This window comes from Neolamprologus multifasciatus, chromosome 13 (genome assembly GCF_963576455.1).
Source record: "Neolamprologus multifasciatus chromosome 13, fNeoMul1.2, whole genome shotgun sequence".
Lineage (NCBI taxonomy): Eukaryota > Metazoa > Chordata > Actinopteri > Cichliformes > Cichlidae > Neolamprologus > Neolamprologus multifasciatus.
Window position 1 is genome coordinate 32,056,754 of NC_140451.1, and position 27,399 is coordinate 32,084,152.

The following is a 27,399-nucleotide window of genomic DNA, read 5'->3' on the forward strand; positions in this document are numbered from 1 at the left end:
GGTTATATTTGTCCAACATCAAAGTTGTTTGATGATCTTAAAATTTTGAGTGTGACAAATATAAAAAAGATTATAAATCAAGATAGGGAAAAAAAACTTTTTGAAGACACTGTATGAATGCATTGAATCTAAATGTGTCTACTGACAATGCACCAATCAGGGGTGTCCAATTCCGGGCCTCGAGGGCCAGCGTCCTCCATGTTTTAGATCAAAGTTCATTACCAGCCCCAACCAGACTGAGGCCACAGCAGTATAACAAAGGGAGGATTCAGGGTCACCTGATCCAGACCTAAATATATTCTTTATCAAAATGCTCCAGTGCGGAGAAGTCAGTGTACGAGAAATATACTATATACTCTCTCTTTGTAACCCTGTCAGTACTCTTGATGTGGCATTTTGGTTCAGCTGAAGGCTTTTCCTGCTAATAATAAATTACAGTCGTCCAGCTTAGAAGTAATAAATGCATGAACCAGTTTTTCAGCGTCACTCTGAGACACGATATTTGTACTTTTTGAGATATTGGAAGACAGCAGTCCTAAAAATCATAGAAATATGATATCTAACCAGATGCTTACTCTGGGTGTCATTACTGTGGTTTCCCGTAACACTGTGAGGAATATTGAAGTGGGTTTTTTTGACCAAGGTATGTCCTGGTTGAAAGGATATGTAGGACTGAGTACAAAAACTGAATTCAGAAGAAAAAATGTGAAATCATCCAGGTATCGAAGTTAAAATAAAAACTATTTTATTGTTAGTTCAACCGACTTTTCTCCTAAACCTTTCTAACCTATAATTTCATGTGATCATAATGGTAATTTTTTTTCTGCCACTAGCTTTTCCAACAGTTTTTGTCTTCTCAAGAAAATTTGGTCAAACATTTTCCAGCAACTCGACTACAAAAGAGTCAGTCAGAGATGGAGTCTATCCTGATAATGACGTGGATCAACACCTATGTCTGCCTTCCTTTGACTATCGTGATCATCTGTTGTGTATTTTGCATGGTATGTAAATAATTTACATATATGTGCTTGTGTATCCATCAGTCTGAGATCTGAATATGTATTAAATTATTTAAAAAGTAGAGCTGCTGTTCGACTAACGGAACAGGGGAAGTGTAAAAAAGTGATTGTTAAAATTAGATTGTTAGTTTCACATCAATTTAAAGGTCTGACTTAAAAAGTTATTCTAGCTATAGTCTTACTTCCTCTAACTGTAAAAGTATCTTGTTTATTAATACTTGCAGTTAGAGGGTGAGGGAAAGCAACGAGAGATAACGAGAGCGTAGAGAGATAAAGACAAGATAGTGACATAAATAACACGAGGAGTGAAAAGATGTGCAATGACAATGCTCAGTGCATTATGGGAAGTCCCTTTGAAGGCGGAACCTAGCAACTAAAATAAAGTATAGTGCGGGGTCAGATCCAGCTGTAGCCTAACTGTAACCTGACCACGTAAAGACAAAGCAACAAGGTGATATATACCAGTTTATAAATTGTGTTGATAGGCCACCTAAAACCAGAGTCATAAACAATATATATGTTGCGTTTTTTCATCAATAGTTTCGTCACGTTTCCTGTCTAAGGACAGCTCAGCGAGCACGCTCTGCTTATGAACAAAAAACAAAACGGGAAGTTTTAGGAGAGAGAGCGAGTTTTGAGATGTGAGAGATTTGTGACGTTTAGCGTGTTTGGAGTGTGTAGTTAATGTGTGGTGTTGTGGATAGTTTTGAGTTGTGTGTCAGAACAATGAGGCGACTGCTGTCTCCAGGTAGAAACAGGAGTGATACACCTGCTGCTGTCAGACCTGCAGGTAACAGGCTGTGATGTTTCCTTTATAGTGGACAGAAATTATGTTTTTGGAGTGGCACAAATAATTTGTGGCATCTTATTGAAGAACAGCTGATTGTTCTGTAAATAGTTTGAAATGGTTATTTAAAAAATCAAGGTAAAAGGTAAATGGGTGCAAATAACTTTGTTGTTTGCAAAACTTGTGCATATGATTTTAAAATTGACAGTTTATATTTGTATTTAAAGTTATGAAATATGATCATTAAACATGTTTGTGGTTGTTACAGTAAAAAAAATAACTTTTTCTACTCTAATTTTATGTTTTTTGTCTGATTTTAGATCAATTGTGTTAATACAGTTTGTCAAAATGAAAACATAACTGTAAATTCAGACACGTGAGGTTGTGCTGAAAAGGATGAGACCAAACATGGCAAAGTAAATAGTTTTTAAAGGTAAAATGTGGAGGGAAAATCAAAAGTAGTTAAAAATGGCCAAATATACCCTGGACCCCAGAGGGTTAAATATATTTTATTATATAGTAACGCAATAGTTACTTTTCAAGTAATTAATTACTTTTAGAATATTGTAACTCAGTTACTTTTTTTTAAAGAAGTAACTAGTAACTATAATTAATTACTTTTTCAAAGTAACTTGCCCAACACTGCCTTTACTGAGAACAGACTTCACTGTCCACACTACAGTCTCCAGAAAACCTGGTATATAAGTAGATTCATTTTAAAAGTAGACATGCTCACATGCAGAGACTGATAATATGTCTTGTCAGTATCGAGAGAAATTGACAGTATTATTTATTTATTTGTTTATAACAAATAAATAAACAATAACATTCTTATATGACATTAATGCTCAAACAATGGAGTCATTACAACATGTCATGTTTTTTTTTTTTTTTTTACTGCATTAATGTGAATTCATTAAATATTTCCTGCAGGTGCAACGGTGTCAGGCCCCTTTCATCTATTACACAAACCTCCTCGTCTCCAATCTACTCCAGCTCTGCATAACAATGGCATTCATGAAAAAACCTCATAACCAGGTTTTTGAGATCATTCTCTACTGTGGTGCGATGGCCAGTCTTTACTTCAAGTGTTGCATTGCTCTGGAAAGGTACCTATCTGTCTTTTAGTGTGTGTGCACTTGCATGTGTTTAAACATTATATTGTTCTGTGAAGCATCTTTATAGTCAGTGTGATCATGAGCGTCTCTGTCTGTTTTGCATTGCAGGTTTTGTTTCATCGCCTGTCCGTGGTTAGACTGGCTCAGACAAACTAAGGCTTCTGTGCTGGTCTGTGTTCTGGTCTGGGTCTTTTGTATTGTCAGTGTCCCTCTGGGTGTAGTGTTGCAAGAATTTGTACGGTTCATTATTTATGCCCTCCTCCCCACTCCTCTCTTCATCTTCTCTTTAGCTGGGACCATCAAAGCTCTGCCTGCTGCCCCTTCAGTGCCCACTGAGGAAAAACAAAGAATCATTGGAATGTTGGTTGTTTTGCTGCTTAACTACTTTTTCATGCTTCCCACAATCATCATTCATAATTTAATAAACTCAAGCTTGATTGACCCCACACAAATCCATGTTATGTTTGTAATCTCCTTCTTTCTCAGTCCATTTGTGGACTTGATTCTGTTTGTTTTCATGTGGAAAGGACCCATTGACAGACTGCTGGCACTTCTGTGCTGCTGTAATAGAGACAACACTGCAGCAGATGAAGCAGGAGGTGGTCAGGGTGAATGATTATAGAACAGACTGACGTGGTGAGTGAATAGTCAGGGACAAAGGGAGAGTGAAAAATTGCAGCCAAATAGCGTCAGAAATGCAGAGAAACTGGTTGATCGGTTCTTTTCCCAGTTTCCCAGTGAGAACTTGAGTCTCTACAGTGCAATATTCTTTGTGGCTTGAAATTAAAAGGCAAAATTTCTGACAGAATCATTTCTCTTCATATTTTTTCCAGATGTTTCTGACTTAACAGAGCTTAAACAATGGTACCTATAGTTCTGTAATGTGTAACAAAAAGTAATGGAAATGTATCCATTAAAGTTTATTCTTGTTTTCTCTTAAGATGTTATGTATTTGTCTGTTTACATTTTATGAATTAAACTGATTTTTGGTTGGATTTTGTTCTGTTGTTAATGCTGTTGTGCTGCTCTTTCCAGGATGTTGAGAATCATTCTCCAGGTTAGAACAAAGTGGCACCATTTGACTCTTGTAGAGGATTTACATTTTTAAACATTTGTACATTCACATTTATCGTGGTTTTGGGCTGGAGAGCACTGAGAGTTTAAATCTCTCAGTGCCAAATATTCCATATAAGACTGTAAAAATGTTTTTTTGTCCTCTAGATGGCGCCATGGGTCAGAATGTGTCTCTATTACTTAAATAAAATTAAGTTTTAGTACAAATGTTTCATGAATAAGAATAACGTACTTAGAAGAACATATTTTGGTTTAGCTGGAGAGGTTCCAAGATTTGATTTGGCAGATTTTTGCACCTGATGTCTTTCTTCTTCTTTTTATTATTATTATTATTTCTACAATTGTTGTTATTACACATGTAAAAGTATCTTTAAGTTTAAAACAAACAAACAAACAAATCTAGTTTTGTAGTTTTTCTTTGGCATCTATTTGGCCCCAAATATACTTGGTTAGTTTCAAGAAAATACTGTAGTGATAATAGGTTAAAATGAACGTCTCTCTCTCTCTCCCTATATATATATATATGTATATATATATATATATATATATATATATATATATATATGGACTATATAGACTGTGTGAAGTACCCTCTAACGTCTGCTAGATGACGCTAATGCAGCACCAACCTCAAGCCCATAGCACAAGTTACCATCAAGTGCGGATCTACCAAGGAGATGCTCTGTCCCCACTGCTGTTCTGCATAGGCCTGAACCCCCTCAGTGAGATCATTAACAAGACTGGCTACGGATACCGACTACGAAATGGAGCAGTTGTCAGCCACCTCCTGTACATGGATGACATCAAGCTGTATGCCAAGAGCAGTGTTGGGGAGTAACGGAATACATGTACCGCCGTTACGTATTTAAAATACAAAATATGAGTAACTGTATTCCGTTACAGTTACCGTTTAAAAAGGTGGTATTTAGAATACAGTTACTTTGTTGAAATAAATGGATTACACGGCGGTACTTCCCTGTTTCATATTGTCGCGGGTCAGGCCTGTTTGGGTTTTGTTTGACAGCTACGTTCTGTTGTTCCAGGCGGCAGCGTTACGGTTGCCATGGTTACAGGGTGACGCTCTCTTTCTGCGTGTTTCCTGGGTGAGAGAGCGCCTGTTGTTGTTGTTGTGCTAAGCTAATAGGCAGAATGCTACAGGTATAGCTCTAATGTAGCATCATAGGCTGTGTAGTCCGTGCTGCAGGGAGAATGGACTGCCATACACGTTATGTGTCTGTGAGCGAGGGAGGGAGAAAAAGGAAAAGTACGAGCTGTCATCGAGCAAAAACGGGAGCTGGAAGCATGTAAATATAATAATAACCACTGCAGCCAAGAAGAGAGCCTGACGAGCCCAGTTGTAAGTAAGCTATTAAGACTCGACTGTACGCTGTGTTCGTGTTTTCCTCCAAAAACAATAAGTTCTGTTGGAGCAGCCTTTCAACGCCTCTCTCTGTCTCTCGCTAGCAAGGTTGACCCAGACAACAAAGTAAAGCTAGTTTTCAGCTACGAGCCGACACGAACCCACCGTATTAGCCAGAGGTCCCTTTATTACGGTTTGGAGCCGCGGACCTTCAGTAACAGTAATAAATCCCAGCAATAGTACATTCATGTAGTTGTAAACAGCATGATAATATATTAAGTAATCCAAAGTATTCAGAATACGTTACTCTCATTGAGTAACGTAACGGAATACGTTACAGAATACATTTTGGGGCATGTAATCTGTAATCTGTAATGGGATACATTTTAAAAGTAACCTTCCCAACACTGGCCAAGAGTGAACGAGACATTGATTCAGTGATCCACACCACCAGGATATACAGCAATGATATTGTAATGTCGTTCGGACATAACAAAGAGAGGGAAGGTAGTCAGAACTGAGGGGCCTGAACTACCAGAAGGCAACATTGCAGACACAGAGGACAGCTACAAGTACCTGGGGATCCCACAGGCAAATGGGAACCATGAAGAGGCCGCTAGGAAAGCTGCAACCACCAAGTACCTGCAGAGGGTCAGGCAAGTCCGAATGAGTCAGCTGAACGGTAAGAACAACATCCGGACTATCAACACCTACGCCCTGCCCGTGATCAGGTACCCTGCTGGGATAATAAGCTGGCCAAAGGAGGAGAAAGAAGCCACTGACATAAAGACAAGGAAGCTCCTGACCATGCATGGAGGGTTTCACCCCAAGTCCAGCACCCTGAGGCTGGACGCTAAGTGGAAGGATGGAGGCCGGGGACTGGTGAGTGTCAGCACCACACTCCAGGATGAGACAATGAACATCCAAGAATACATCAGGAAGATGGCCCCAACTGACCGCGTGCTCAGTGAATACCTCAGGCAGCAGAAACCCAAGAAAGAGGAGGGAGAGGAGGAACCATCATGGAAGGTCTTTTTTTTAAGTTCTTTGTGTGGTAATCTATTAGTTTTCTATTATTTCGTATTAGGTTATTCTTGGTATTTGCTGTATGTTTAATTATATTTGTGTCCATGTTTTCTGGTCGAGGTGTCTCCCTTTGCTGTTTACATGTTTTCCTCCTGGCAGATTTTGCATTTAATACAACATGTTTTTGCCTGGAATAAGTGAAAATTCTCCAGTTCCAAGATGCACTGTCTAAAAACTAGTTCCTGTATCTTACCGAATTTCCCAGAGGAACCCACCCGAGGGATTAATAAAGTTCTTGTCATGGTCTGCAGTGGGTGGCTGGAATTTCCATAAGGCTCCTGAACCTACCTGGGATCCGCCCCTGGGCAGGGCCAACTCCTCCAGCTCCTGCACACCTGGAGCCTATTGCAGGCAATCAAGCCAGAGGGATTTAAGCCACACGTTGATGTTCATTCACTGCCAGTTCGTCATCAACACATGTTGGTAACAGGCCTTATACTTCAGGTTCTTGCTGTGATCTATCTTGTTAACCAGACTCTCTTGTGCTGCAGTTGCTGTATTCACCTTGGCTCACGCTCCACCTCCGGACTCAGGATACCAAGCAATCATTTTGAAAATCCCTCTGTGCCTCACCTGCCTGCCCTCCTGCCATCACACTCCATCTGAAGCCTCGGATCTCAGGTCAGCCTTTCTACGCCACTCAGCCCCCCCTGGATTCTCTCACCCCCCCTCTCAACACTCCATGTCCCCTACTGCAAGTAAGAATTGCCACCCTTACAACTTGCCACTTCAGAGCTGCCTCCACTACCTCCCTAACTCCACTATCTTCTCTCTTCAGTGTGACTGTTCCCTGCTCAGCTCCACTCTACATCTCAGGCCTCATTCCCTCACCCTAGCCACGTTTCCCAGGCCACGCCTCGTCAAACTCCACGTCTTATTGTATTTTGTCTTTGCTATGTTTTTTGCACTTGCGCCTAATAAATTGTTACATCATCTGCTGTCTCTGCTCTGGGTTTCTGCACCTGAGTCCTGTTCAGTACAGGCCACTCGGCCCCGTGACAGTTCTATCTTATCTGAAATGTTACTCTGTAGCTCAGGGGTGTCAAACTCGAATACACAGTGGGCCAAAATTCAAAACTGGAACAAAGTCGCGGGCTAACGTTAATATTTATTGAAATATATTTATTCCTCCAGATATAAGAATGAATATTTTCTTCATACATGTTTTGCTGAAAAACTGAATATGGAACAAGCAAAGCTTAATACTAAACTATATATATATATATATACAGTGGGGCAAAAAAGTATTTAGTCAGCCACCGATTGTGCAAGTTCCCCCACTTAAAATGATGACAGAGGTCAGTAATTTGCACCCGAGGTACACTTCAACTGTGAGAGACAGAATGTGAAAAAAAAATCCATGAATTCACATGGTAGGATTTGTAAAGAATTTATTCGTAAATCAGGGTGGAAAATAAGTATTTGGTCACCTCAAACAAGGAAAATCCCTGGCTCTCACAGACCTGTAACGTCTTCTGTAAGAAGCTTTTCTGTCCCCCACTCGTTACCTGTATGAATGGCACCTGTTTGACCTCATCATCTGTATAAAAGACACCTGTCCACAGCCTCAACCAGTCAGACTCCAAACTCCGCCATGGCCAAGACCAAAGAGCTTTCGAAGGACACCAGGAAAAGAATTGTAGACCTGCACCAGACTGGGAAGAGTGAATCTACAATAGGCAAGCAGCTTGGTGTGAAAAAATCAACTGTGGGAGCAATCATCAGAAAATGGAAGACATACAAGACCACTGATAATCTCCCTCGATCTGGGGCTCCACGCAAGATCTCATCCCGTGGGGTCAAAATGATCATGAGAACGGTGAGCAAAGACCCCAGAACCACACGGGGGGACCTGGTGAATGACCTGCAGAGAGCTGGGACCAAAGTAACAAAGGTCACCATCAGTAACACACTACAACGGCAGCGAATCAAATCCCGCATTGCCAGACGTGTTCCGCTGCTGAAGCCAGTGCATATCCAGGCCCGTCTGAAGTTTGCCAGAGAGCACATGGATGATACAGCAGAGGATTGGGAGAATGTCATGTGGTCAGATGAAACCAAAGTAGAACTTTTTGGTATAAACTCAACTCGTCGTGTTTGGAGGAAGAAGAATACTGAGTTGCATCCCAAGAACACCATACCTACTGTGAAGCATGGGGGTGGAAACATCATGCTATGGGGCTGTTTTTCTGCCAAGGGGACAGGACGACTGATCCGTGTTAAGGACAGAATGAATGGGGCCAAGTATCGTGAGATTTTGAGCCAAAACCTCCTTCCATCAGTGAGAACTTTGAAGATGAAACGAGGCTGGGTCTTCCAACATGACAATGATCCAAAACACACCGCCCGGGCAACAAAGGAATGGCTCCGTAAGAAGCATTTGAAAGTCCTGGAGTGGCCTAGCCAGTCTCCAGACCTCAACCCCATAGAAAATCTGTGGCGGGAGTTGAAAGTCCGTGTTGCTCGGCGACAGCCCCAAAACATCACTGCTCTTGAGAAGATCTGCATGGAAGAATGGGCCAAAATACCAGCTACTGTGTGTGCAAACCTGGTAAAGACCTATAGTAAACGTTTGACCTCTGTTATTGCCAACAAAGGTTATGTTACAAAGTATTGAGTTGTATTTTTGTTATTGACCAAATACTTATTTTCCACCCTGATTTACGAATAAATTCTTTACAAATCCTACCATGTGAATTCATGGATTTTTTTTTCACATTCTGTCTCTCACAGTTGAAGTGTACCTCTGGTGTAAATTACTGACCTCTGTCATCATTTTAAGTGGGGGAACTTGCACAATCGGTGGCTGACTAAATACTTTTTTGCCCCACTGTATGTATGTATGTATATATATATATATATATATATATATATATATATATAAGCTGTGTAATACCAGTAGGCCAGCTCTAATAGTAATTTGGTATGGCTTCGCGGGCAAAATGTAATTAGGCTGCGGGCCAGAGTTTGACACCTATGCTGTAGCTGATTGTGTCGTATTTTAAGTGTGATGAGATTATTTTGACTAGAAATAAGACAAATATACTTGGTAGGATTTTGAGTTTTTACAGTGTTTGTTAGTTTCAGATGAGGTTCAACTTAACTTTCAGTGATTTTTTTTTTTTTTTTTTTTTTTTTCTTTTCAAATATCTATAGTTGTATGACTATTGATCAAGATGACACAAAAAGCAGAGCGTAATGTTGACAGTGTGTCTTTTGTGCAGGAACCTTGAGCTAAAATGCATTTTTACTGTTGCTGCGATAATTTTCAAGCTGATGTAATATTTGCAATGCATTTTAATGATTTAGTTGTGAGTCAGGCATTTGTGTGTTCTAAAAAAAACCCAAACAAAAGCCATTGCTGCATTAATAACTCTGTTTTCTTACATGCATAGAGAGATCCTGTTAAGAGTGACTGCAGGGGTTCATTTACTAGAAGGGCAAATTGAAATTATTAGTTTCTAAACTCAAGTGAATTGGGGTGCAAACTAAAAATAAAAAACTGTCTTTTCACTGTAAATCTTAAATATTACCAAAAATGACTGCATGCGGGTAGTGGGCGGAGTTTCATGTTTTGCAACTTCCCCTTTCAAGACAAAGTGAAGGCAACTAGAAGCATGGAAATATAAAACTGGCTCTACTCTAAAAATCACTACTCTGGTTTGTATTTGACTCTGAGTGGAGTATGGAGTGTTTAAAGTTGGCAACGACGACGTCTCTGTTCAAGACAGACGGGGACAGATATCATGCTTCAGAGTTTGATGACTGAGACCGTTGGAACATTCCTGAGGCAAGTAAGGGCGATGTTTACACTTATCACACTGCTTCTACTTGAAGAACAGCATAGTCACAAGAAAACTGGCATTTAGTAATAAAGCATTATGAGATAGACTACTATGCTCTTTTCTTTTGTGCTTGCAGGATGCTTTTGTATAAATGCAGAGAACAGAAATGTGTGTACTGGTAACTGTTATTGACTGTACTTGATTATACTTAGATTACTTGATTAAAACTTGATCAGAGAAAATCAAATATTTAGTTTTCACGAGTTTAATGCATGCTGACGGTGAATTCCAGTGAATGGGGGTTGGTATTTTTAAAGTTGACTACCACAACTTCCTCCTTCAGTTTTCACCAGTATTATCTGCATTATATTTCATGTGTGGGCGGTCTCGAGGCAAGTGAAGGCAACACTTGCAATTAGTCACATGTTCTGTTGTGTTTGAAGTGTGCTTATCTATGAATGTTGTGAATGTAAATATCTGTACTGGTACTGCACTAACTGCACTTGTTTAAGATCATATTACTTGTCAGAGACCTGATAACAGAATCCTGATTTATTTTCACATATTTGCTTCAAAGTAGCAGTAAATATGTTTATGAACCTGATGAATACAATATAATAACACAGCCGTCTATATTATTTGTTACCAGTTTTCTACATGTACTTTTTATTGAATTTTTTCATCACTGTAACTACATGAAATCTCCTTTTTCCACCGACAGGTGAACAGTGCATCTTTTACCAGAGCTCCATCCCTGAATGGCAGATAGAGATGGGGCCCATCCATGTGATGATGTGGATCAATATTGGTGTCTGCCTTCCTTTGACCATACTGGTCATCTGCTGTTTGTGTTGTGTGGTATGTAGATAATCACTAAATATTGTGCATTTTATGTCTGTCAGTATATGAACAAAATACGGAGCCCCGCAGGGGACATGGGAGAAAAAAAAATTAAAACGGACTTTTGCGAGATCTTTCAAAAGTTTTAGCCGCATTCTTCGGAGGCCGCCAGCTCGAAGCCGACCGGGAGGTCGAGGCACGATGTGGCGGGAAAGCGGTGTTCCTCCCAGCTGTAGTAGGTCTCGACCTCCCGTTAGCTTCGAGCTAGTGGGTGTCAGATCTCCGAAAACGTCGGAGCACTTTTGCAAATATGTGATGTCTTGTAAACCGAGCAGGTATCTGACGTTTACACAACTACATTCACGCCTCAAAATATCTTAAAAGTGTATTTTGTGACCCAGAAAGAGTAATATTACAACTAAGTAGCTGCCGCCATTGTTGGAATTCAACTTTGGCGAGATCTCGCAAAAGTTTTGCGAGATCCCGAGTTAGTTTTGCGAGATCTCGCAAAAGTCCGTCTTAATTTTTTTTTCTCCCATGTCCCCTGCGGGGCTCCGTAACAAAAAGAAGAGTTTTCAAAATAAATATAATTAAAATAAGAAATACGTTTCCGTTAGGAGAAAAAATGGATGGGAATAATTTTGAACTGATTCCAGCAATCTTAATGTGTAATTTAAAAACTGTGATAGACAGTTTAATACAAAATATTGTCCAGCAAGCTATTTTTTTTCATGGTCCAAAGCCTGATCCTTTTAGCTGATGCCAGGAGACCAAAATGTCTCCATACTGTCCACCTGTGCACTGAACGTCCTTTTCCTTCTTGCGGCCACATGCACAGATGCCGGTATAGATGCTTATTCAGTACTTAAACATTGAACTAGCACTATAGCACTATTAGTTTTTGTTAAATAAAAATTAAAATGGTGTAATATGTTGTGCTCTGTTGTTCAGCTTTAAGACCTGCAAGACCTGATCAGAGGAATATAAACCTTCGTTTTACCCCAACTGCGCTATACTAGTTAGGGAGAATTGAACATTTCACTGCGACACTAACATGGGCAGTATCGCCCATATAGACTGGATGGGTCCCGCACACCATTGAATCCTATCGAGATCTTTAAAATTACTTCTGTGGTTTATTGGGAAACGCGAACACCAATTATCCTGAATGGGTACCTGTCACACTGGATGGGGCTGTGCTTAGGCTTCTAAGGGTTATAGTTATAGTTTACACGTTACAGTATACCCAGAAAAGCTTTCACACTTGCAGCTATGACCTTAAAAAGTAGGTCACGGTCACTCATTTGGGGTCAAGTGACAAAGAAGTGAAAAATGAATCAATATAAAAAAGAGAAGTTTGATCCTTAGGGTGTGGTTAAGTGTAATGATCGTAATTTCATGTTTGTTAGAGTTTATATTGGACAGTAAGTCCAGGTTAATGTGCAGGTTTGCAGTGAATTACTATGTTGGTGCAGGCAAGACTGTGATATTCATGGTGACTGGTTGGGTGCTGAGTAATAGCAGGGACACTATAAGAGTGATATATGGCAATGTGAATTTATGGGAACATTTTGCAATGACAAGGAAGTGTGTGTGGGTGTGTCACAAAGCATGATTATGACAGAGATGGGGGTGGGTGGGATGGGAGATGTTTCAGGGTTGTTCCTTTATTATTTTAGGGTCACTGAGGCAAATTGAGAGTCTTGAGATTTGGTGCTATATAAATAAAGCTTCCTGTGTATGAGTATGTAACATCTGAAGGGATTTTAGAGTTCACATTGAATAATTTCAGTAAGAGGATTAATCGTTACTCACCCAATGTGGACTTAAGAATTTTAAAGATAATTTTGCATTTTTCTCTACACACTTTGCTTTGTTGGATTAAAGTCTGAAAGGAGCTGGAGGACTTAATGAGTCACTGCTCCCTCGTTTGGACTTCATTGGGTGCAGTCTGCAGAGGACTGTCTGTGACTATGAGCACTGGCCACTCAGTGGCAGTGTTTCATCTGAAGTTAGTGCAGTTAACATCTGGACGTAGGCAATTGAAGCTGCCTGCATTGCTTGGTTGGGTCTACCTCTTGGAATTGGAAACTCAAACCTTTTGGAAAACTGCTCCAGACTTACTACAAAGGAGTAACTGCTGATCCACAACACTGAGTGTACAACCACTGCCCACACACTGCCTGCTGTACCACAACTTACACTATGTTTCCACATCTGTCAAATTTTAACCCCCACTGATGGCAACGACCACTTTTTTAATAGAAATCTGCTAAAAAAAAAACTTTATGGGGTAACGATGGTAAGGCAAGAAAAAAATCATAATAAAAAATAGTTATGAATAGTTACGAATAAAACAACAGGGAAAAATAAGAGGAGACGGTTGCAGCACAGTGTGGGGGATTATTTCAAATCACCAGGTCAAATGTGTGTAAGAGAGTGAATCTGAATGATGTTTTACTTTCTAAAACTATGGTTGTTTAGCATGTAGTTAAAACCCTGCTGCTAAGTGGCGCACTGGTGACCTGTGGGTAGTTAACAGATTAAAATGAATAGAGATGGCATCAAAATATTACATCTGTTAGTTTCTATATTAATCGGTGTTCCTGTAACTTCTCTGTTCACATCAAATCTTTGTGTGAGTTAATATGTAAAAGCTAAATAATGCTGACAAAGTGCCTGCACAATTTCAAGGTTAGCCTTTCCATCATCCAGTATGCACAACACCTGGGTCTCATAGCTTAATCAGAATATTTCACTAAAGGAGGAAACGTTAATATACTTCACAGTGAAAATATTTGGAAGTGAGGTACTCTCTGACATATAATACACATCCCATCAGATAACAAGTGCAACATTATAATACCGCACATGACAAAACATTGTCTGTTTAGTCTGACCTCATAGACTGCTCTATGATGGCGTTGAACACATCGTGTTATTACTTCATATTCTGACTAATAATTGTATGTCCTGCAGGTGCGACGGGATCAGGTCCCTGTCATCTATTACACAAACCTCCTGATCTCCAATCTAATCCAGATGTGCACTGTCATCATTATCGTGGCAAAACCAGATGATCATGAAACCTACATGATGTCTTTTGTTATTTACTATTTCGGTGTCCAGGCCAGTCTTTACTTCAAGTTGTGCATTGCTCTGGAAAGGTACCTGTCTAACTTTCAGTGTGTGTACTTGCACGTGCTTGAGTACTATTGTACTGTGAACCATCCATATTTTTAGAAATAATATATTCTCTACTGTGAAAATTAAATTATCTGTCTGTCTTGTGTTGCAGGTGTTTTTTCATCACCCGCCCACTGATGGACTTTATGAGGCAAACCAGGAGTTCTGTGCTGGTCTGCATTCTGGTCTGGGCCCTTTGTGTTGTCAGTGTACCTGTCGCCATAGTCTTGCGTAATTTTCTGCGAGTCCTTATTTTGATCCTAGTCCCTGCCTTTCTGTTCATCATCTGTTTTGCTGCGACCCTCAAAGCCCTGCGTGCTGCCTCCACAGTGAGCACCGAGGAAAAGCGAAGAATTGTTGGAACTTTGGTTCTGTTGCAGCTTAATTACTTTCTGATGATCCTACCTGCAATTACTGAGTTAACCTTTGAATTTCACCCACATGACACTATCAGAGATGTTGTTTTTATCTTGTTTCTACTCAGTCCTTTTATGGACCTGATTTTGTTTTTTCTCATGCAGAAAATGCCCACTGACAAGCGGCTGGCTGGTTCGTGCTGCTGCAGTAGGTGTAGCAGCAGCTGATCATTGTGAGGAAAAAGCAAACGGCTGTTGTACTACAGATTTAAGCAGCAAAAACAATTTTATTTTATGTGCTCGAATGTGCAGAAAATAGGTTTAAATGTTAAACAAATGTCTTCCAGTCAGTGAATGTTGCTATAATTTAATTTTTGCTTGATGCATAAAGTTAAAAGATTAAAAATAATAAAACAAGTTTTAAAAAGAGACTTTTTCATTTGTTTTATATGATGCATTATGCAGAGAAACTAGAATTGGTCTGAAAAATCTATCGCTTTATTACCTATTCAGGTTGTAAATCATGTTTTTTAAAAGTAACTAAGTAACTAATTACTTTTGAAAATAAGTAATCAGTAAAGTAACAGGATTACTTTTTTGGGGAAGTAATCAGTAATTAGTTACTGATTACTTTTTTCAAGTACCTTGACCAACACTGATGGACTTTATGACGCAAACCAGGAGTTAACCACATGACACTGTCAGAGATGTTGTTTTTATCTTGTTTCTATTCAGTCCTTTAATGGACTTGATTTTTTTTTTTTTACCCTTTTTATATTCAAAAAACCCCTCTAATAATATTTGGAGGGTAAGCAGACGACAGCATACAGCATAGTGTACTGCAGTTCACTTTACGTTGGTCTCAGTCAGTTCTCTGTTTCCCGTCTTCAGCTTGTCCAAAATGCTGCTGCTCACTTCATGGTTTAGCTCCTTTCTGCTTTCTACATCTCTGACCTCTTTATTCAGCTTCCAGGTCAACTGATCAGATGCTTCTGACTGTGTCTCACTCTTAATTTAAATGCAGAGGAGATCGAGCGTTTTCTGCGCCCCCAAACTGTGGAACAGCTTTCCCCTCAGTCAAATCTGATAGAAACAACCCATATTGTTCTGGTTAGTGTTGAAAGCTGCAGTCAGTAGTGTGGTAACAAAAGTCTCTTCACTCTTTAAATTTCCCATCTTTAACTAGAATTATATTTACTCACAATTTACCTTCAACACAGCACTAGAGCTTGTTCCTGTGCTGCCATGATGAGCGCCTCTATGCTGTCTTTTAGTCCAGTTTTTTATCTGACAGTGGTACATGCTGTGCAGGATTAATGTCGGTGCTGTAGAGCCTGGTGGTGTGGATCAGTAAATCAATGTTTCAGTCATTCCTGATATAGAGCTTAATGTCATCCAGAAGCTAATCCCTCCATTCCAGCAGTTTTTGCAAATCAAATTATGATCTGAATGTGATGATGTGCCAATTTTGATTTGGGAGAAAATAGATCTGAACCAAACAGAAGCTCATATAATCCTAAGCTATCAGCCGTACAAAGTTTGCAAATTATTTTCCATTCCTGTTTCTCCAGAGAACCTAGTGACATCACATGTGCAGTTCTTCTGTATTTATCAGGAAACTAGATCAGTTATGCAAATCTCAATTATCCTACAGCTTTAATGACTTTCTCTCACTGCAGTTGTAAGATAAGACAACTCTTTATTGTCATTGCACAGTCATACCTAGTACAACAGTACAACGATTGGAAGCTGTCCAACGCAACACAGTAACTTAACTTAGTAAATAAAAATAATGAGTGTATGGTTATGGCACGTTATTATTATTATTATTATTATTAGGGATGCACCGATACCGATACTGGTATCGGGTATCGGGGCCGATACTGTACAATGTGCGTGTACTCATACTCGTAAAAGTTAACCGATACCATGAACCGATACCAACTTATTTCATTAATCAGAGGGTGGCTTGTCATTTTTGTTGTAGTTTTTTAGATTGGCCACTAGGGGGACAGCCCCTAGAGACAGTGCCAATAGTTCAGTGATATTTTGTTAAATTACAATGTGGAGACTCTGCAATAATTTAACAGAAGTGCTTGTTTTTCACTTGAAATTTTTTTGTGGTCATTTTTATTAAGATTTTATTTATTATCGGCAGAGAATGAAATAAAACCTGTCTTCCAATTCATTGCATTTGTGTGTGTGTGTGTGTGTGTGTGGTAGAAGTATCGGTTTTTGTACTCAGTATCGGCAAGTACTCTGATCCAAGTATCGGTATCGTATCGGTTTGAAAAAATTGGTATCGTTGCATCCCTAATTCTTATTGTTGTTGTTCAGGAGGTAGCCAATCAGGTCAGCTGTTAGCATTGATTAGGGCTGTTGCCCTGTTGTAAAAGCTGTCCTTTAGTCTGTTTGTCTGGGACCTCAGCAGCCTGAACCTCCTGCCAGATGGCAGCAGCTTAAACACCCGGTGTCCTGGGTGTGCAGTCCCATAGGATGCTTCGTGCTGTCTTGAGACATTGAGTGCTGTGCAGGTCCTTCATGTAGGGAAGATGATGGGCAATGATTTTGGGGCAATATTAATAATGTAAAGTGCCTTTTTGTGTGCCATGGTGCAGCTGGAGAACCATACACAGATGCAGTCAGCACACTTTCAATGGAGCAATGGTTGAAGACAATTAGCAGCCCCTTCTTCAGGTCCATTTTTCTGGGGAGTTTCAGATTCTCAGTGTATTTCCATACTGACTAATGATATGCTATTTCAAAGATTTTGATACTCTCTATCACTATGAGGATCATACTTGCATGGTTCCTGAAGTCATAAAAGTTATTCATCAGGAAAAAAAATCCTGATTGAGGTTGTCATAATTCATGCATGAAAGGGTTAAATAACAACAAACTTTTTTCAAAGGTGAGGGGGTATGGGTTTACCCTCCAGTTTCCACGGCCCCTGTCAGCAATTACACTCTCCCTGTTTTCAAACACAGTAAGAAAAATGAAGTCATTCCCAGCACGGACGGAAGTATCAGTTCTGTGCGCGCGCGTGCATAAACGTTGCATGCGTGCGTACATGCACCAAGGTGTCAGTCCTGGAGGTCAGTGATGGGGAGTGGGAGAAACCCAACAAACAATAGGCTAGTTTGTTTACAAGTCTCAGAAATAATCTCCACATCTGGTTTGTGTTACAGGAGAAAGCAGGATAGAATAATTTTCTTTGAAATTGTATCTATTTATTAGATTAGAATGAAATGGATGAATGAAGAATGGTTTACTGATGAAGAATGGTGTAAAATATCTGAATGGTCCACCTGACTGAACTTTTATGCATTTATTTGACATTTTAAAAACTTAACTCTAAGTTTTTATATTTAATGGATGAAGAAGTTTACAACACAAGCTAAGAAAACAATATGAAATACAATTCAGTTGTATTTATATAAATGAAATCAAAGCAGTGGCCTTGATGTGGTTGATATGATAAGATAAAGAACCTTCAATAATCATCTATAGCTAACTATCCTAGTCAATTTTTTTTTTTTTTTTTTTGAAGAAAGCGCCATCTCTTGGTGTATCACCTTCCAGCTTCTCACGTCTCCACATAGAAGCAACTCCAATGCAGAGACGTTCTGCAACAGGCAAAGGAAACGACTGAGATCATGGTACACTATTAGCTAAACTATGATTTTAAATGTTTATATTTATGTACAGGGTGTCAGGAGGGTGTTTCAATTATTTTACCGATTTAGTAGTCAGCCAGTGAGCAAAGTTAATCATCATAGTCAAGTCACTGATTTGTGTTGTGCTGGAAGACAGAGGTTCAAGTTCAAATTTTATTCGCCGCATGCAGTGGCAGGTTACCCTGCAGTGGAATGAACCCGCCCCCCGACCTTACACACACGACACAGACATCACATGGGGATACAACTCAGAGAACGGTTGCATTACAGAAAAACCACTGAAATGTACACTACAATGGGAAAATACAAGAGGAAAAAAGAGACCTCTACTCATGCTGGGCTCCAGGAGGACAGCATGAGAACAGGAAACAAAAAAACTCCTCTGCACAGAAAGCACATAAATGTCCACAGTACAACATTATAGAGCACGTGACCAGCAACAGGGTTGGGTAGGGGATGAGGAGTAATCCCAGGCAACACAGCAGCCATCCTGCCACTGCGCCGACTCTCCAGCGTGAGCCCAGACCCGCCTCGTGTTCCCAGGAGGTAACAAGCATCGAAGGCATTGGAAGGGGAGGGGGGATGTGTGAGTGCTTATCAGTTTAAGTGTATGTGTGTGCGTGTCCATAGTTCAGCTGAGACAGTGTCCTTCGCCCTATCAGGCTAAGTAAACAGTCTGCTAGCCAACCCAGGTGGCCTTGCATGGGATGGGAAGAATAGTCATCACACAGTCGTTATCAGGGAGTTTTTGTTCGGCTCCAGCCTTGACCCCACAGCTGGCGCCGAGGTATCCGCATGTTGATGTTGTTGATTTGTCTTTTATGCGAGCAGCTCAGGAGAATTTCAAAGCTGTTCTTTAACACTCCGACACTGGTCTCTCAATCTCCCGTTGGAGAACCGCGAGCCTCCCCATGATGGTATCAAACTTCTGTTCCGTGGTGTTGTCATTCTTGTGATTCTGAGACCCCACAACTGCAGTGATCCGTTCTGCGATGTGATCCAACTTTCGCTCAAGGTTGTCATTTTGAGCAGGCCTCTCTTTGATGCATCCCAACATACGCTCAATGGTGTTATTTTGAGTCTTCACGGCAGCTGTAAGCCAAGGTATTAGCCATGCTGCTTTCGTCGCGCCTCGTCCCATCGTTTCAATCCCAGCGGGCAGCCTTGTGGGGGTTTGAACAGCCGGTTCCGCTCTCTTAATTCTCCGATAAGCCAGGGCCAAGCTAGCTCCGATCAGCAAGAACCCTGTTATCATGTAGATATCTTCAGCGTCCTCGATCGACAGTCCCGCCAGGCACATGATCCTCCATTTCTGCCACCCGTCCATCGTGTATCCGGTAGGGAAAGTACCTCCAGGGCACTCAGGCTCTCCCGAGCCCAGACTTCTCATTGAGAAAAGGGTGTCAATAGCATTCAGAGACCAGTTGATCAAATCCATAATTCTCTTTTAGGTTTCAGAGAACGACAGTGAGAGACTGTTCGAGGTAATACACATGAGACAGGACAAAGACACAAGAGGCTAAGCAGGGAAGATAAGGGGAAGGAGGAGAGGAGAAAAGTGCAACCACCTTCGCCGTCTGCTCAGCCTGCTGTACTCGCTCAAACTAAAGTTTAATTTATCAGAGACATGAAGTGGATTTAATACTTAATCCTAAACAAAGCTGAACACGAAAATAAAAATGGTTTGACTATTCTCATCATAGCGTGTGAATGTGCTGCCACAGGGGCTGTGGGGTGGAGTTTATAACCCACCACAATTTCCTTTTTCTGATTCACTCTGATAAAAATATCTTAAAAGTCAGAATGCTGAATTAACTATTGAGTTGGAAGCTGCGCTGAAGAAAGTAAGGCTGATGTTTACTTGTGTATATATATTGAAGATACAGGAGGCGGTTACTTTATTCTTTTGTGCTTCCCTGTAAACAGCATGAAAGCTGCTTAAATGAAAACCAAATGAAAACATATTTATTGATTATGCTTTATTTCTGCTTAATTTCGTACTCTGGTTAACTGGCTTGTGGACAGATCAAACTACTAAGGGCTTCCTTATAGGTAGTCGGGTACCAGTTTATTAAGTACAGCTTGCTAATTCAGTTAGGTTCAAAAGTTTAGCTTTTTTTTTCATCTGTAGAAAACAAAATCAGAGGAAAATTGATTTATTAGTCCAGATGTTTTTGACTCAATATAGGACACGTTCAATTTAATTCAACCAGTATTTTGTTTTTTCCCCTTTTGTTTTATTTTGGCACAATTTTCTCTAATATCTTTAGCTATACTTTCATATCAAAATAACAACAATGTTGATCTGCTCACTATTTTAACATCTCCTGTTGCACTCAGGCAGATCCTTTGGCAAAGAGAAGAGAGTGGGTAGAGCTTTTATAGCGGATCCATCATACAGAAAGTTGGCTGGAGATGGATATCTTCCATATAATGCTCCTGATAAGCGTCTGTTTCTGCCTTCCTTTAACTATGGCAGCGAGCTGTTGGGTGTTTTTTGTGGTACGTAAATGAGAGACTTTCATTACTTTCTATGTCTCACTCCTGCTGAACTAATTCACTTTTACAAACAGTCTAGTTTTATAAGATTTTTCCACTTTTGTCACTTTAATTGTTCATTTTCTGAGTTAATAGTTCATAAAGTTTAGTTCTGAATTCATCCGTCCATTTTTTTTCTGCTTCTGAAGTTGAAGCTTATCCTTGTCACAGTGTGAGAGGTGGAGTGAAACCTGCACTGGTCACCAATCTGTCACTTTTTTTAATTCCATCAGAAAATTTTGCAGCTTTTACACATTTTTGAGTTTCTTATTTTTCTAAATCACACTAAAAATACTTTCTGGACACTTAATACAGTTGTTATTAAAAAACTAGCTCTCTACATCATTTTCTGTAAACATTTAAATGTTTAGTTCTGAATGTCATATTTATTACTGCATTAATGTGACTTGTTGCATTAATATTTTCTGCAGGTACGAAGGGAGCAGGTCTCCATCACCTACTACACAAACCTCTTAATCTCCAATCTGATCCAGTTCAGCATGATGATCTTCATTTTGATCGTCAAAGAAAACCATGAACTAGTTCTCTATCGTTATATTTCTCTTGGCATTTTGTACTGTGCCGTGTTTGCTAATCTTGACTTCAAGATGTGCATTGCTACTGAAAGGTACCTGTCTGTCTTTCTCTGTCTGTATTGCATTCAATCATATTCTCAAGCGTCCCTCTAAAGATAAATGTCCTCCTGTATTGACCCGTATGTCTGTCTTGTGTTGCAGGTGTTTGGTCATCACCCGTCCACAGTGGAACTGCATCAGACAAACTAAAGGTTCTGTGCTGCTCTCTGTTCTGGTCTGGTTCCTGTCTATTATCACTGGAGTTCTTGTTGCATTCTTCTATATGATTTTCTCTGTGCTTCTTTTTTTTGCCCTCGTCCCTTTTTTCCTGTTCGTCTTCACTTTGGTTTGGACCCTCAAAACTCTGCCTGCTGCCACCTCAGTGCCCACTGAAGAAAAACAGAGAATTGTAGGAACCTTAGTTCTGTTGTTAGTTAATTATTGTCTGATATACCTTCCCCTGATCATCTTTTATATTGTACCAATTTTAGTTTATTTTCTCATTCCTCTCCTTCTAATCCTCGTAAATTTATTTCTGTTCAATCCTTTCATGGATGTGATTTTGGTTTTTCTGATGCGGAAAGACCCCATCGACAATCAGCTGTTGTCTCTGTGCTGCTACACTGGTGGAGAAGTAGCTGCAGATAAAAAGCTACAGCTACAATGCTGCAGTGACTGTAACAGTACAGTGGTGTACACAGCACTGCAGCAGATGTAGCTGCACATAATCAGACAGGTGGTTTAATGTAGCATAGAGAGACAAAAGGGGAAGATTCTGTGGAAGAAGTAGATAAATTAAGCAAACATCAACCTTAATAAATGTAGTGAAGTGGACATCTGAGATTTATCTTGAGAAAGGGAAGCAATAAGCATGTTTTGTTTATTGATCAGATGCTATGAATCACGAGAGAGAAAAAAACTCTGAAGACCTACTTAATGAGTGTACTATTCTGCTTCTCTGTAATTTGTATTTCTTCACACATACTAAGAAAGAGTATGGTACATGAAAGCCTGGCTCACAGTCTCTGTTCTAGTTCATCCCAAAGGTTCTTTTAGGTTGTCAGGACTGTGTGCAGGCCAGTCTAGCTCTTCCACACCAATCTTTCTCTTCCATGTCTTTATGGACCTTGCTTTGTGCAGTGGTGAGCAGTCATGTTGGAACATTGCTTATATTGTTTGCTGCTTCAGATTATTTTACATTTTTAATTTGCAAGTAATATATTGAGTTCTAAATAAACATTTCATTATTTTCTGTTTAATTTGTTTTGTAAATGCCATTTGAAAATTGCACTTTTGTCTTCTGAACTTATGCGTGGATATTTCCATTTCCTGTGAGCTATACTGAAAAGTCTATGCTTGACTGTGACAGGGTTAGTCTTGAAAAACACCTGGTTTGTGTTGACAACCTGTGTTGACAAAGTGTTTTGTGTGTTTTTGTAAAAAGTTTTCAATTAAAATCCAGAATAAAAACATTTTATCTTAAGATTGGAGTATTTTTGTCAATTCAAGCTCAGTCAAATTTAAATGTGTCAGAGAACCTAAAACTGTGACTATGAACGTGCAGAGGAAGTTTTTTTCCTCTGCAGTAAAACCGGAATAGGGACATTCTTTAATGTGAACAAAATGAAAAGCTATATGTTTTTGATAAAAGCCTGAAAATGTATGTGTGCATTTTAATCTTACATAGGATATATAAAATATTATATGAAACGGTTGATCTGAAAAAACACTTGTGACTTCCAGTCATGCGAAAATAGATTTTGTGCAGAAACTTCCACCCAACCATTCTCTTCGCTTATCCAATTCAGGGTTTTTGAGGGGTTGGACCCTGTCCCAGCTGCCACAGGGTGAAAGTCTGTGTACACCCTGGAAAGGCCTGCTGCACCTTCAGCTCTTTCCCTCATCAGACACTCACTAAAAGATGTGTAACACTGGTGTTCTAGCACAGGAAGAGGCAAAACAACAACAATAAGAAAAACTTATTGTCTTAAGTTTATGCTGATGAAAATTCCCTGCTGCAATCAACATTTTCCAATCATAAGTCAGGCCATTTTACTTACTGAGAGAATTCCCTCAAATCTTTGTCACTGTTGTTTACATTCATCCCAAATCTGACGTCAAAGCTGCCTGACGCCATTTTTGAAGTGATACACAACCTGCGGTCTCTCTCTCCAGATGCTCCTATTTTTCATTTTAGGTGAATTTAACAATTGTAATCTTAAGAAATCACTGAACAATTTCTTTCAATACCGTATTTTCCTCACTATAGGGCACATCCTTTAATTTTCTCAAAATTTGACAGTGCGCCTCCAGTGTTGTTTATGCATGAATTCTGCTTGTGCTTACTGACCTTTAACCGATTTTATGTGGTTTATCAAAAGAGTTAGTACGACTTTGTAAGCTACGAAGCCGCACCGCTTGACGGATTGTCGGAGCATTTACGGCTGCCGTATTCAGGAGTCTTAAAAGGTAATCTGGGTCCTAAACTCTGTCCATTTCAGGTCCCAAAGTCAAACGAACACTGCGGCATCACTAAGAGTTAAAAACTATCTAAATTCTTTCATCTTTAATAAAATGATCAGCGTTGCTGTTTTACCAGGTGTAACAATTAAGTTTAACATCCAGGCATCCATGAAAACAGTTAAAAGTTAGCAGGAAGTTAGCTCGCTAGCTTCCACCTAAACATGATATAGCATGTTCTGAGAGATTTCTGAGAAATTAAAACGTACAGCTCTGCTATCACTTCCAACATAAATGAAGACAGAAAACTAAACAGCAGTGACGTTTGAAGGGTTACTAAAGTTGGAATAGCTGGTATATAATGATGTGCTACGTGGTAGCTAGCAGTGGAGCTGGAGGATGAACGCTAACTTTTTTGCACTCGATAAAAGTTAACATGAGGGTTCCCGATGGTTAGGGACAAATGCAATCGCATGGTAGGATGCTGTAAATGGACCAAACTTCAGTCAGGAGAACAACTGAGATAATCCATCCACAATACAAAGTTAGTCATTAAAATACTGCAACAACATGGGAAGAGAGCAGCTGCGAGAGCATTCAGCATTAATGAATCAATGGTACGGAAGTGGCGGAAGCAAGAAGAATGAGTAAAGTTTGACTTATCTGACTGTTTTGTTTTGCCTTATGTGCCTTATAATCATGTGCGCCTTATGGTCCATAAAATGGGGTATGTCCTACAAGGCGTAATAAAACGCTGGATTTGTGTTATGGACCAATTAAGGGGGCATATAACTCTCATTCCTATCTTTCTAATCCTCGTAAACTCTGTGGACCTGCATTCGGTTCTTCAGATCACAACATTGTTTACCTCCTCCCTGCTTATAGAACTTTGATTAGGAGGGAGAATGCCTGTGTGAAGTGAGCTAATGTCTGGACAAAAGACAGTTCTGTTGCCCTTCAGGGGTGTTTTGATTGCACCGATTGGTCCTTGTTTCAAGAGAGCTCTTTTGACTTGGATGAACTCACTGATGTGGTGTGTAGTTACATCTCTTTTTGTAAAGACTGTGATTCCATCTAGAGAATTTAAGACTTTTCACAATAACAAGCCGTGGCTCTCTAATACGGAGCCCCGCAGGGGACATGGGAGAAAAAAAAATTACGACGGACTTTTGCAAGATCTCGCAAAAACAAACTCGGGATCTCTCAAAAGTTTTAGCCACATTCTTCGGAGGCCGCCAGCTCGAAGCCGACCGGGAGGTCGAGGCACGATGTGCCGGGAAAGCGGTGTTCCTCCCGGCTGTAGTAGGTCTCGACCTCCCGTTAGCTTCGAGCTAGTGGGTGTCAGATCTCCGAAAACGTCGGAGCACTTTTGCAAATATGTGATGTCTTGTAAACCGAGCAGCTATCTGACGTTTACACAACTACATTCACACCTCAAAATATCTTAAAAGTGTATTTTGTGACCCAGAAAGAGGAATATTACAACTAAGTAGCTGCCGCCATTGTTGGAATTCAACTTTTGCGAGATCCCGAGTTTGTTTTGCGAGATCCCGAGTTAGTTTTGCGAGATCTCGCAAAAGTCCATCTAAATGTCCCCTGCGGGGCTCCATACTCTAAAGACATCAAGGATGTGATTATTAAAAGGAAAATTGCTTTTAATGAGGTAGATGTTCCCACTGTTGAACATCACCTTGACCCCTTCCAGTTCGCCTATAGAGCAGGAAAAGGTGTGGAGGTGTGCTGTTGTCACACACCTGCATTTCTTGTATAAGCATCTTGAGGGCCACAACACACATGTAAGATTGTTATTTGCGGACTTTTCATTCGCATTCAACACAGTTCAGCCCTCCTTACTTGCTAATAGGTTTTATAATCATTTTAAGCTTGATCCTAGTCTGATCGGCTGGGTGATAAACTTTTTTGACTAACAGGTCACAATGTGTGAAGGTGAATAGTGTACTTTCTGATACCTGTCTTGTGGCTTATAATAATAATAATAATAATAATAATAATAATAATAATAATAATAATAATTAATATTATTATTATTATTATTATTATTATTACATTAAAACTTTACCATCACAGTCTACTGTGTGTGTGCTAAACAAATGTGAAAATTACACAAGAATTGAGGAGTCAGTAATTATTTTCATGGAGCATTCAATCATGCACTTGAGCTATTTTCACTCCAGACATTTGTCACACTCTTTGAGAGAGATGATCATCAAATGCTCATGCAACATGCTGATTACATACTATATGTGCAGTGAATTAAATCTATAGCCTAAAAAGTTTATTTTTTGTAACTGGCTGTCACATATTTCTGACTTGGCTCCAATAGCATGTAGTGCATGGTTACATCTAATCTTTCACTGGTTAAATGATAAATATACATATGTGACATCTTTATTCACACACTGAACCAACTTCCTGCCTGACTGAAACACCTGCACTACAGGGACAAGTTCTGCAAAGGGTAAAGGAAATGATTCTATGTTTGTGTATAACTATGAAGTCATTCTTAAGTACTGAATAAAGTATTAGTTAAATGTAGAAATTCATGTCTAAGCCTATGGCAATTTTCCAGGCTGTTTTAGTGATTTTACAGAAACAACCAGTTGTTTGTACCCACAAAATAAATAATCATAGTCAAGTCATTAATTTCTGTTGTCCTGGAAGACAGGGGGGTCTCAGGAGTGGCTGCAGGAATCCCTGAAACAAAAGTGCCATTTATTACAGCTATGAAGTGGAATTAATACATTAAAGCTAGAGTTACTTTAAAACAGGCACTGGTTAACAGATCGACCAGTATACTAACCATGTGTGTACGTGTGTGTGTGTGTATTGTGTCGTTTACATGTTGTGTGTTTCTACATTGTTGTGCTTGAGAGTCACCATCTACCAGAACCAAGCTAAGAGCATTAAAAGTTAAGAACAAACAATATAGAATAAGAAAAAATAGAATAGCATACTATACAAAATAGAATAAAATACTTTGTTGTATCAGGAAAATTGCACTTGGTAATATCAAAATCAGAAATACTATTAACACACAGTGAGTGAGAAAGGTGACTGAAGAAGAAACACTCAGTGCAACATGGGAATCTCCCAGCAGCCTACGCCCATTGCAGGAAAACTAAGGGAGGATTCAGGCTCAGCTGATCCAGCCCTAACTGTATGCTTTAGCAAAAAGGAAAGTTTTCAGCCTAATCTTTAACTGGTAGCTGGTTCCACAGAAGAGGGGCCTGAAAACTGATGTTCTCCCTCCCATTCTACATTCCTGTTATATTGCACATCAAATAGACAGGGTGAACATTACCACCTGCAAAATCTCTCCATCCCACACCGTGGGTGCCGCAGCCACTGAAGGAGCTGCTCAGTGCTGTCAGAGTCTCCTGCATGGGGTGGGAGATGTTATCCTACGGGGATGACAGCTTAGCCACCATTCTCCTGTCACTCACCACCTCTACTGGGTCCAGAGGGCATCCTAGAACAGAGTTGGCCCTCCGGATCAGCCGCCCCAGCAGACTACACC

At 39.9% G+C, this 27,399-nt stretch overlaps 2 protein-coding genes across 2 annotated transcripts; both read left to right on the top strand.

Moving 5' to 3' along the window:
- Positions 1-2,712: 2,712 nt before the first annotated feature.
- Positions 2,713-4,320, top strand: LOC146505830 (uncharacterized; the record flags this gene model as incomplete). The annotated part of the gene is made up of 2 exons (XM_085183549.1): positions 2,713-2,915; positions 3,033-4,320. Coding segments are annotated over 2 exons (711 nt in total), but the record flags the coding sequence as incomplete, so codon positions are not given.
- A 5,008-nt stretch (positions 4,321-9,328) lies between these two features.
- Positions 9,329-15,761, top strand: LOC146505831 (uncharacterized). Its single transcript, XM_085183121.1, has 3 exons — positions 9,329-11,087; positions 14,049-14,236; positions 14,368-15,761. Exons 1-3 carry the CDS (start codon positions 11,001-11,003, stop codon positions 14,837-14,839), a joined length of 747 nt encoding a protein of 248 aa, XP_085039247.1. The 5' UTR covers positions 9,329-11,000; the 3' UTR covers positions 14,840-15,761.
- The last annotated feature ends 11,638 nt before the right edge of the window (positions 15,762-27,399 follow it).